This window comes from Montipora foliosa, chromosome 3 (assembly GCF_036669935.1).
Source record: "Montipora foliosa isolate CH-2021 chromosome 3, ASM3666993v2, whole genome shotgun sequence".
NCBI classification, from domain to species: domain Eukaryota; kingdom Metazoa; phylum Cnidaria; class Anthozoa; order Scleractinia; family Acroporidae; genus Montipora; species Montipora foliosa.
Genome location: NC_090871.1, coordinates 64,222,707 through 64,235,206, shown reverse-complemented (window position 1 = coordinate 64,235,206; position 12,500 = coordinate 64,222,707). Strand labels below are relative to the sequence as shown.

At 39.1% G+C, this 12,500-nt stretch overlaps 1 protein-coding gene across 3 annotated transcripts in view; it reads left to right on the top strand.

The window, feature by feature from the left end:
- Window positions 1-12,500, top strand: part of LOC137995245 (uncharacterized) — a 35,836-nt gene that overhangs the window by 17,661 nt on the left and 5,675 nt on the right. For 2 of the 3 annotated variants that reach the window (XM_068840819.1, XM_068840818.1), the window contains exons 4-9: window positions 1,094-1,198; window positions 2,702-2,815; window positions 4,052-4,663; window positions 8,523-8,739; window positions 9,102-10,570; window positions 12,425-12,500. The exon at window positions 12,425-12,500 is cut by the window's right edge and continues 68 nt beyond it. In XM_068840819.1, coding sequence (XP_068696920.1) covers window positions 2,713-2,815; window positions 4,052-4,663; window positions 8,523-8,739; window positions 9,102-10,570; window positions 12,425-12,500 — 2,477 coding nt within the window. In that variant the 5' untranslated portion in view covers window positions 1,094-1,198; window positions 2,702-2,712. Of the gene's footprint in view, window positions 612-1,093; window positions 1,199-2,701; window positions 2,816-4,051; window positions 4,664-8,522; window positions 8,740-9,101; window positions 10,571-12,424 lie in introns of all 3 variants that reach the window. The other variant, XM_068840820.1, reaches the window with a different exon arrangement.

The following is a 12,500-nucleotide window of genomic DNA, read 5'->3' as shown; positions in this document are numbered from 1 at the left end:
TTAAGCAGTATCTCCCACGGGTAAACAAATTTTGCCATTACAATAAAACAGCAGAAGTTCACCCAAGAGTTAAAATAATTTTGCCATCTTATGAATATGCTTCGTTTATTTTGCCGACATATTTATCTTTGTATGACCATTAAGGCTAGAATATACTGAGAGATAACGTAAGGGTAGAATATACCTAATCGTTGAATCTATCACCTTCATTTGCATCCACCCTTTTCTGATAATTCTATCCTGCGCATTTTGATGCTTAAAATAAATTGAAATCAATTTGCCTTTTCCGAGTTAAAATTAAGTGACAGCTTCTTCAGATTTCAAAAGGACCAGTTAGACATATCAAACTGGGCTTTTGAAGTTTAAAATCTTTCACTTTTCTATATTGTTCCCTGGTGGAGCTTTCCAAACAGTTGTGTGCTTTTAAAACAGTAAATTGAATACTCTACACATGTTGATGTTAGTATTTCAATATCAATTAGTAAAGACAGCGTTTAAAAGGCGCTTTTCACGGGATGTTCATAATCCTGCAACAATCCACCGTAAACTACACTGAACAGGTTTGGGTCTCGTACAGGGTTTACTGCGAAAGCTGAACAGCTGAAATCGAGGTACGCGCAGTTTTTGTTCGTTTTTAACTGGACGATAAGTCAAATTGAAAAAGGTAATAATTAAAACAAGAAAAAAAAATCGCAGGTAGTCATAGAGTAGACAATTTTAAACTTATTTCTGCTCAAGGATTTTCGATTGGAATTCTTCCGGGTCAACTAAAAAAGTTGTTTGTCCATACAAGAGAATTTTTGTACCCAAAAACTAAAAGGATTGAAAAGTGATTTAAGTGCAAAGACGAAAAAAAAAAATGAAAGCCCTTCGACAGGCTAATTCAAATTCAAGGTGGATTAAGCATGAGCCTGTATTTGATATAACAAGGAATATATCTTATAAATAGGATTTTCAACTTTTGTCCTTTATTTTTTAATTGCCTAATGAAAACTGTTGTGTTTGGTTTTTATTTAAGAGACGAACTACTATGTAGGATAAATGATATTTTCTTCGTGTTTAGGGTGAACGTGCCTGGTTTTTTTTTTTTCAGGCTTGTTCCCAACGGCTCAAGTTGCATCATTAACAACTGCGACAACACTTTCACTTAGAACGACATTAACAGCAGGAAGATTGAAAATTGATTACCCAGCCTCTGGTACTTTTTTTCAATAGAGCCTTTTCAACAGCTATTGCATGTTTTTTCGACAGCTATGACAAAAAAGTTGAACAGTTCAATAGCAGTCAGACAAAGGCCCGTTTAAACGGTTTCAACATTTGCTTCAATATGCATTCAACACTTTGTTGAACTTGTTGAACCAAGTGTTCGGTGCGTTGAACAGGTCATCCAACATTGTTGAAAGCGTAACAAATGTTGAAAGCTTGTTGAAAACGTGTTGAATCAAGTTTAAATCGGTTTGTACTTTCATTCAACATCGATTCAACTTTTCCTTTGTTCTTGAAAAGCCGTTTGAACTCTCTGTTCATCAATTGCAGAACACACTCATTGCGCACATCAGGTCGCAAAAGTCAATCTGGTCGAAAGAGTCTGGTTTCTAGTTGTTAGTTCCTCGCAATCAAATTTCGCGAAAGTGTTGGTTCTTTTGTTGGCGCAATGTTGGAACCGTTTGACCAGCCTTGGCACAACTTTGTTTTTGCGTCCAACATTTGCCCAACATCCGCTCAACTTTTGTTGAACGAATATGTTGGTCAAATATTGAAGCAGTTTAAACGGGCCTTAATAAGCCTCTTAGAAACTCGATGTTATGACCTGTTAGAGCAAAAGTCGTACTTGTAAATCGTTACTTTCCTGTTTTGATCACGTGTACCAAATCGATATCTGGTCGTGATTGGTTGCATACACTCTCAAACGCGCAACCAATCACTGCACCATATGGGCTGAGTAGGTGGTTTAATTCCCCCTTTTTGTGTAAATTTTGTAAGTTATGAATCCACGAATGATATTTATGTCATCAGAAAACCTTGCAAACCTGTAGACTACAATTAATTCATCTTTTATTGAATGAAAAAAGCAACACGTCATCTCGGTGTGGTATATTGGGCTAATTGATTTGTATATTAAGCCTCATTTACACAAGCAAACTTGCCGACTGTACACACTAGCAAGTTCTTCTTGACAAGTTTTCCTTGGAAGGGTAAATATTAATATGATCAGTTTTCCTTGACAAGAGCACTTGACAAGTAATTTACACTAGCATGCTAGTTTTTAAACAACAAGGAAAAACTTGTCATATTTTTCCATTTACACTGCCAAGGAAAACTTGTCAAGGAAACCTTGCTAGTTTAAATGAGGCTTTAACCTGTTTCTCTGGAAGAGATATCTTGCAAAATATGTATCCTTCAGTTGTGAGTACTCAAATGTAATAAATTTTCATGCTGAAAGAATATTAAAATAGAAAGGAGCGAAGAAGGGTTAAGGTAGTGTAAAAGATTTGGATTTTTAATATTATTGCTTAGTGTTGAATTTCTAATTCAGCAGGGGTGATATCACATCCCATCTTTCCAATACGAACGTCTGCTACGAATTCAAAAGCGAGGGATAGGGATGGGACTAATTGCTTGTTTATTTTTACCATGACTTGGAATACGATTTTGGAATAAATTCATTTTGACGATTTGCCGCCATTTTACACGAACACAGGTACATACAAAATGATGTACATTCGTCACTGTATCGCCCCAGCAGTTGTATCATTTGTTGCGACGTTTTGTGGAATTAAAATCTGTGGACCAGCCCAAGTACAGAGCACTGCAGGTAGATTTAAATAAATAAATAAACGAACAAATAAATGAATGAATAAGAACAGCCAACAGCTCATTAAATAAAAATTTAATCGCGCCCATAGAAGAGGTTGCAATCAGTTAAAACTGTAATCATCTATGGTGACGTGTTCGTTTTAACGTTTTTAACTTTTCAACTTGATTATAATTATTAGGAAATATTCGTACCACGGCATCTGCATCGCTCCCCCCAAAACCGTCCCCACCAAAACCCGTGCTCTTTTCGAGTCCTTTACCCGTTACTGGACCACCTGATGAACCCAGTGAGACAGTACCTTCAAGCGGCTCTCAACAGCCTACTGGCAGTGCTCATCCTACAATCGACCTCAACCCTACTACAAGTCTTCGGCCTGCTGAATTGCTCCCTCTCTTCCTCCCTCTTCCTGCTGAAGGTCTTCGTCGTTCTGCTGACTCGCCTGCTCTCGGTAGTGCTCAACTTGCAAGGCATCATTTCTCCCGTGTGAAAAATATTTGTAGAGATAACAAACTAAGAGAATTCTACTTTAAACTCTTACACAGAATTGTCGTCACAAAAAGAGAACTGTTCATGTATGGTATTGCAGAAAATGCGCTCTGTCCTTACTGCAGACAAAATGATTCAATAATTCATACTTTTTGTAACCGCCACTGGACCAAGTGGTTTTTTTTCAGAAGTAATCAAATGGTTCAATGTCGAAAATGCCACCTCCTTTGCGCCATCCTCAAGTGAATTAATCTTTGATCTTAATAATGAAAGAAAAAATCAAAGCTCATCGGCAATTGTCAAAAAGCTCGATTTTACTCTTTTGTTTGCTAAATATTACTTGTACATAAATAAGTTAGCTCTTAAAGATTTATCTTTGAATGAATTTAAGGCTAAAGTCAGTTGGAGATACGATTTCGAAAAACCCCCTCCTTCAATTAATTAGTAAATATCCCATCTTACCGGAATAGTCTGTTAATTAGCAGGTCTAATGTTGCTGTGTGAATTATTACAACTGCTGTATTATTTTTATTTTTTCTCGTCTTTACGTAATTTCGATCCAATCTGTAATATCGTTATATATTTTCTTTTAGTTTTAAATTTTGCAACTGTAAATAAATAAAGGTTAAAAAAAAAACTAAATAATCGCGTCCATAGAAAAGGTTGCAATCAGTTAAAACTGTAATCATCTATGGTGACGTGTTCGTTTTAACGTTTTTAACTTTTCAACTTGATTATAATTATTAGGAAATATTCGCACCACGGCATCTGCATCGTTCGCCCCAAAACCGTCCCCACCAAAACCCGTGCCCTTTTCGAGTACTTTACCCGTTACTGGACCACCTGATGAACCCAGTGAGACAGTACCTTCAAGCGGTCCTCAACATCCTACTGGCAGTGCTCATTCTACCATCGACCTCAAACCTACTACAAGTCTTCGGCCTGCTGAATTGCTCCCTCTCTTTCCTCCTCTTCGTCGTCCTGCTGACCAGCCTCCTCCCGGTAGTTCTCAGCCTCTCAGCGGTTTCCAACCTCTTGACAGTCCTCGACCTCCTGCCGGCTTTCCTCCTTCTGATCATCCTCAAGTACCAAGCGGTTCTCCTTCTCCTGACCGCTCTCAACCCTCTGGCGGTGCTCCTCCCTCTAATGGTGGCTCTCAACCTGCTGGGAGTTTCAATTCTCCTAGAGAGCCTATTCCAATTGATATCTTTCATCCTGTCCCTCAGAGCGTGATTGACCGGCTTTTAGGTGTCGGCAGTTTCTCTTCAAACGTTCCTCTTCCAAGTGGGGAGTATATCAGATCATTTCTCATCAATTCAACAGGATGGAATTGCACCTCGTCTATGGCACCGATTGAAGGTATGCATATTTCTCATCCGTTTCCTTAAAGTATTTTTTCTATAGTACTATTTAAGCAATAAAGGACGTTTTCTGTGTTTCCATAGCCTCATCTAAACACGAGGGGGAGCTGGGAGAATTATCCACAGTTATGCAATAACAGGTTTGCATAACTGTCGAGAATTCTCCCAACTTCCCCGAGTGTTTAGATGAGGCTATGGAAACACGGAAAATAGTCCTCTATTGCTTTTATAAAATATTTCTCAAAGGTAATTCGACAAATGAAGGAAAATGCTGGTTTTTTTCACTTCTAGATTGAAACAGATTTTCGTGATACGCGCTCATATTTCCTACCAGCCAACCAAAACTCGCGTCTGACAACACATAACAATCAAAATTCGTGTGATGTCACAGCAGTGTTTTCAGACTCTCATCTAAACATAGCTGTTGACCAATGAGAGTGCGCGTACTATCCTAAATATTTTATAAAGTACCATAGTATTTCTCTTTAGCTTGCTTTTTTTGTCCAAATCTTTGAGAATCCAAAAAGAATAGTGTGTACCAAAGAACTACACCTATAGCTACAACCCCAAATTTGCCAACCACTGGAGCAAAAGAACCCTTTGTCTTGACAGCCAGTGGGGTCCTAAGCGAGTTTACGAAATGACTATTGGTACGGCTACGACAACGCCACAAAAATACAATTGGTATGGGAACAAAAGTAAAGTGGAAATTCGCTGCGATCGGCGCATAAAATCGCCAAGTGTGCCCGTAACAAGGAGCGACGAAATTCGTTGGCGATTTTCGCTGCCGATCAAAATCGCTGCGGTCGGTGAACAAAAATCGCCTCGTGTGTGGCTGGTTTTGAAGTCCCTTAGCAAGGCCAACGACAGCGCCGACGAGAACGTTATCTAAAAGTATTATTTTCCCTTATTGTAAGAATTTAGCGATTATACTCCAAGTCATTCGGTGTTGGAATTATGTATATTGATTCCAGGATCAAGATTGTTACGACCGTAATGTACTTTGTGTTTTAGTGTTGTTATCCAGCGTCCCCACACTATACTGCTAGACTAGCTTGGCTATTTGCGTGTAGTGTGGGTATCTAAACCTATTTGTGGATTTATAGAAACAATATAAAACAATAAAACAAAAATAAATAAAACAGCGGTTTGGATGTTTGAAGGGGAAGTTTGAAAATTCATCGTCAGGTGCTTAGGTCCTCAACATGCATGGTTTTCTGACGTCGTCGTCAGGACAACTGCAAAGAAATGCACCAAAATGTAAAACCAGACGCCTCCAAACAGAGCGATGATGGTCAAGGGGGCTAAAAGTGTCCCGCAGACGTTGCTTTGCTTCATACTTGCTGATATGATCAAGGTTTCGAGCTGTTCATCAACAACCACGACTTCTCCTTGGTCCTTGTCCGCCATCTTTGTTGCAAATGATGCTAGAAACCTAGACCTGAGAATAAGATAGCGTTTGGCTAGCAGTGCAAACGTGACTCTATTCAAGACACAACTTTGTTGGAAGAGCGGCAAAACGCTGTCAGGAGATTTTGCGTCGAGCAAAATTGCTGGGCGTAATCACTTTGATTAAAAGCAAACTCTATCCAATACTTGATTGAACAAAACGTGTTGGACGAACATCTTCCAACAATGGTGGCCAACAGTAAAGCCTTGCAAAAACACCCTATATTTTGGCTTTACTTGCTCATATCTGAAAAACGAACTCGGTGACCCCAAATTTTTATTGCACAAAAGTAATCAGCAAGCTAAGAAGAAACTCTCTACAAAGTTTCTGTGTAACGGATTCACAGGTACCTTAAATTTTCAATTATTAAAGGTAGCTCTGAATCCGCTCCACAGAATTTTTTTAAACTTTGCATAGTTTCATTCTGGCATGCTGATTACATTTCAGAAATAAAAAATAGTGGTCACTAAGTTTGTTTTTGAGATCTAAAGCCAAAATATGGGGTGTTTTTGCAGGGCTTTTCTGTTGCCATGGTAACGTTTTACGTCACAAAAACCGAATCTTTTTTAGCAATAACTGGTGTTTGATTAGGTACCATAACATTGCTGTTAAATGATAAAGTGTTGTAGTGTCAATCCTTTCAATAAGAAAAATTTTTTCAAGTGTTAAAACTTGAACTTCAAAACCCTCTAGTTTAGCTACCGCAAAATGTACCCTGAGCCGATGAAATAACGCGCGTGATTAGTATCATTGCAGGCATCAATGGGGTAAGATTGGCCCATTGTGTCTCTTAAGCAAGCACGCTGACTGATCTTTTATATTGTAGTTCTCAAAACAGGGAGTAGTAGGGAACATTCAGGGACCGCCACCGTTTCAAGAAAATCGTTCGACAACTTTTTTTTCTGAGGAATCACCTTAAGACGATTCCCTGGTTTTGCATAGTGCAACCCTGCTGCACATAACTTATTGCGTCATTGGCGCGCGCATTAGCTCGCGCACGGATTTTCATTGAGGCCCCCGCTTGTTAATGGTGTTATGCACTCGTAATAGAATATATTAAAAACATATATTAAGGAGCCAAAAAGTTCGATAGTAGAAGTTGTAGTATTTGTATAAAATGACGTGAAACTGCATTTGGAGCCAAACACTGAGTGTGAAGTGATGATGTAGCGGTCCAATTTGCTTACATTTCTTTGCAAGATCGAGTAATTTGAAATCATTTTACTGAAAGGTTTTAACCCGGGCAAACAAGTAGGCTCAAGTTTTCAGTAATATTCAGCTGCTTTTGCTATATAAGAACAATTTTTCCGGTTGATCAAGTTTCGAAAGCTTCTCTCGTAATTCGCTAAAACTCTTAGAATAAAGGGCATGCAGCGCGAAAACAAGCACGGTGACCACATCTTTTTATTGCATTTTTTCAATGTCCTGTGCATGAATATCAGTTGTGCCAAGTTTGACAAAAATCTGGATAGTACGTCATTTTCAAGGGAATTACCTTAAGCCCATTATTTTCATGGCATTATGTCGTTGAGTAAGCCCCCTAATAGCAGCAGACGGCGTCAACGATATCTTAAAGTTTCCTTAATTCTAGTTTAATCAGATCACAAGAGTTGAGACCTCGATGGGGTAACGACTAACCACGGAAAACACAGCGCTTTATTTAAAAACTTCCCTGTGCATATATTTAACTACAGGCACGCATATATGCTTAAGTTCCTCGGAGTAACATAACATACACCTGGCATTGGATATCGTTAGTAACAATAGCCAGCAGAATCCTAATGCTCCGCAACTGAAGAGAATTTTCAATTTCCCTTCACTGAAACCGTTCCTTTTTTCATAGCGCAACGGTCTTTTTTTCATCTTTGACCTCGCAGTTCCCAGAAAACAGCACTTGTAACAAGTAACACATATTCTTCTTAGTTTTTGCAAGAATTAAACCTTATCCTGTGAATAACAGTGCCTCTCTTTATGATTTAACAATGAAACAGAATTTGTTGTCTTACATTCATTTATATTATAGTTTACCGAGAGTCTATTTCCCAATAGTAAAAATCTGGTATGAGGTTTGCCCCCATCATCGTCAGAAAAGTGTCTGTTTTGGGGGAAAATAAATAATAGACCAAATCGGCTAACTCAATGTTGTACCCAATTCAAATCTCCCGAGGGGAAGATTCTTTGTTTTACGTTGTACTTGCGTTATAATGTAGCATTCACATGATATGAAATATGGAAATACCTGAAACAAAACATCTTATTCCCAAAGGATTTGAATTGGGTACAACATTGAGTTAGGCGATTGATTTGGTCTATTGTTTATTTTCCCGCAAAACTTTAAAAATAGACGCTTTTTTGACGCTGATGTGGATTAGGCAAATTAAATCTGCGGACTCCTGTGTTTAAGCAGATCTGGAGGGAACAGACTGGATTAAAGAAATCCATGATTTTGAAGAAGATCATTTTCGCTGGAGAACGGACCTGGAGAGATACAGTTGCAGCAATAGGTGTGGTGTGGACGAGAGAAACGCTTTGGATAATCCACAGGGCGATTTAGAACCATTACGATGTTTCTGTGATAAATTTTGTGACGAATATGGCGACTGCTGCTTTGATTTCAACAAATTGTGAGTAAATAATTATAAGCGACTGTCTTTATAACCACAATCCTGGACAAAACACATTCAGACATTTTAACTTTTTTGTAACTAATTTATGGACATGAAAATTCCTTTACAGTGATTTGATTGACAGTTTTACAGTCTCCCCAATAGGCCATTTTCGAATTCTCACGGCTGGACTGGATCTAGCATGAAATGGAGGCTAATGCGGGCAAATCTTTTCAAATGCAAATTGCTTTGCCCGCATTAGCCTCCATTTCATGCTAGATCCAGTCCAACCGAAACCGAACTGGCCTATTAGTCAAGTAGCTAGAGACAATTTTAAGAAAGTGGTTAATATCGTTATCGTTATCCGTTATCATTTACAGGTGCAAAAAACGAGTCAACCCTCGAGGAAACCCACAAAGCCAGCATGAAATTTGTCGAACTGTCGGAAACCAATTCGGTCCAAAGTATGTTGGTTTTGCAGTGTGGAGCTCATGCCCGAGGAACTGGAAAGATGAGATTTTGCGTCGTAAATGTCAAAGTGGAAATCAAAGCAATCTGTTTAATGACTGGCCCGTGTTTGATCGCGACAGGCGCATTACTTACAAAAATGTCTTTTGTGCAAGGTGCAATGGTGCAGTGAATACAACTTATTGGAATCTTGAGGCGGATTGTAGTAAATGGTTTAACACGACGGCGTTCAATCTTAGTGATTTTATTCGCTTCGCGCAAGCCAACTGTTCAGTAAAAATCAGAGAATCTTGGAAGCAATACTTGAAGCAATGCATCCCTCGTTTTCAAGACTGTTCCGGGATAGGTCGGAAGAAAAATACATCGTACTGCCAATCACATTGCCTGGGGTATGCTTTTCCTGTTTGTTTCGAGAGCCCAAACAACAAGATAATAAGATTTCGAAATCTGCAATGCGCATTGTGTAACGGATTAAAGCCCAGCAATTTAAGGATCGATTGTAGGGGTCCAGGTGGGTACCCTTTAGCCTCTCTAACCATTCTCTTTGATTTTACGTCCTCCTTCGAGAACAGGGTTACAGTAAAAGACGAAAAAATGGATCTGGAGCAAAATTTTAAGCAAACTTGGTATTGTGCTTCTGACGAAGTGTACGACCCATTCGTTGGAAAATGTAAAAGCATTGTCAGTTTACACCGATCAAAAGTTGTCACGCATGTTTCCCAAAATGTACAAACAGTACCCATTGATTTCGCGTCAATAGGGCATATTTTTCAGAATGAAAAAACAGTACCCGTTGATTTCATGTCAAACAAAGACGTTTTCCAGAATGAACTAACAGCACCCGTTGATTTCATGTCAAACGAAACGAGATTATTGTTGAATTTGAACTGCACTTTCGTAGCTTTCAACCAAAGCGATTACGAACAACGACCTAATGGTACCGTCTACGTTAAACCTCACCACAAGATTTATGGGAAAAACAGGTATACAATTCGCGGTAATATTTTGCTACTTTGCGTCAACTTTTCAAGAAATGCGACAGTGTTTTCCGAACAGCCAAGCGCAGGCTACCTCACTAAAACGACGCCATTATCTCTCGAAATAATGACTTTCGCTGGTTGCATTACGTCAATGGTGTCCCTCCTTCTCCTGTTGGCAACTTACACTCTATTTTCTGAACTGCGCAACTTGCCTGGAAGGGTCATTATGAATTTGTCGATATCTTTGCTGCTGTATCAAGGCGTCTTTCTCGCAGCGATGAAGACTTCCAGTCATGAGCAATGCCAGGTCATTGCCATTCTTCTTCATTACTTTGTCTTATGCTCTTTCACGTGGATGAATGCTATGGCGTATGATGTACACAAGACCTTGACGTCCTCGAGTAAGTAAGCTTAAGAGTACTCTTACTTTTGGGGGAGGGGGCTCTGAGAAAAGTATTTATTATCTCGGATCATATAGATCCTTCAGCACCAAAACACAGAAGATCCCGGCCAAAAGCACTTAATATGTCCAGAACTGAATGTTCGTAATTAGGTGCACGCCCGATTTTGATACTCCACGGATTGTCCCTAATGATATCACCTCCTGTCTTTCTTCATATTTTGAAAGTGTGTTTGCTAAAAACCTGACTGGCAAAAATTTGAGCTTTGATTTTTAGCCAAAGGCTGTTGTTCATTTTGAGTGTAAGTTTTAGATTGTATGGTTCGCCAAAACTCATGTTCAAAACCGACCAATTGGACCTCAGAGGGTTGGAACTAGGGAAAAGTGAAGTCATTTACTTACTAGCTTAAAATCTCAGCGTGTGAACGCAGTTTATTATGTTTGCAAAACAGGAGTTTAAAAGTCTGAAAGCCCGACACTTTAGGCTCACTTTAAACTAGTGAGTCTTCGACGTCATTTTCTCTTCAATCCAGCTCTCTCAAGATTTTAAAATTAGTAATGGCAGACCGTGATGAAATAGGTGTCGTTTTGAAATGAAGGCTTAAAACTTAGGTCACTTGTTAGTTTTAAAATCCAAAGAAAAAGCCGCACTCTTTAAGTGCCCAACAATGAAGTTTTATCGGGTTTAAAACACGTGCTAGCGTTATTTTTTGGTGAGGGTAAACAGCCTCGGTAAATGTAGCTGTTTATCATTACTTAACGACCGGATTTTAGGGGGCCACTTTGCGACGTCGATTGTCATGTATTTTAGACGCGAGCGATGTTGAACTTGGGGAGGAGAGCAAGGGGTCACTTCGATACGCTTATCATGAAGTGGACGTGCACTACCGGACATAAGACAAAATCTGATACAAAGTATCTTTCACCCTTTTTCGTAGGCGCGAATAATACGGTTCAATTTGAACGTCACGTGCAGTAAAATATTTTTCACCATTTTTTGCACGCTTGTAAAAGTGTTTTTCTAGAATCCTTTACAAAAATAACAATGAGGGTTGAATCTCAATAATCCAGGGCGCGGTTGTTCAAAAGCCGATTAACGCTAATCCCAGATTAAAAATTAACCAAGGAGTCTATTTCTCCACTAATAAATGCTGTTCAACGTTGATATTCGGCAAAACTTTACATTAGAAAAAGCCAATCTTGAAAAAGAAAAATAAGCAAGACAACCTTTCACCAAAAAGTTGAAAACATGAAACAAAAGTTTACGCTAATCCTGGATTAAGCTAATCGGCTTTCGAACAAGCGGGCCCTAGGTTAGAGTTGTTCGGAAGATTTCACCCCGGTGTGTAGCTTTTGTGGGTTCATTGTCCGTTTTCGGATTTCACCATAAAAAAAAAACCAACAAAATAAATATTTGGATCGGAAAAAAATGCACTCTTAAATCATGCCTTAACGAATACATATTCTCGTTATTTTGAAGCAGCATTGCGATTAATTAAGTGCTCTTATAACAAGCCGCCCCTGTGTCTTGTAGCACCACAGAGTACAAAGCTTAGCTTACAATAGTTACGATGGTTGCGTTCCAAGAAATGCAAGTGACGTCGAGGGAAGTGAAAGAAACGTGGCGGCCTGCGGCTCTTACATCTTACTACTTGTTATTCTCTACTTACTCTCGACACGGCTTCCAGTGCATGCCTTAAAACACAACAAAGCACAACAAATCCTCTTTTTTTTCTTTAAAAAAAGGCCGCGTTGGATGCTTACTATTTTAACTGTCCACTACTTCGAACTCTCCTTTACCGATTTGAAGCATTCGAGTGCCATTGTTAAATCGAAGTTTTGCTTGAATACCTAGACGGCGGACGTGGATCAAATCGTCAAGGAAACTACAATAAACGCTTGGTGAGATACTGTTTTTTTGGATGGGGAGT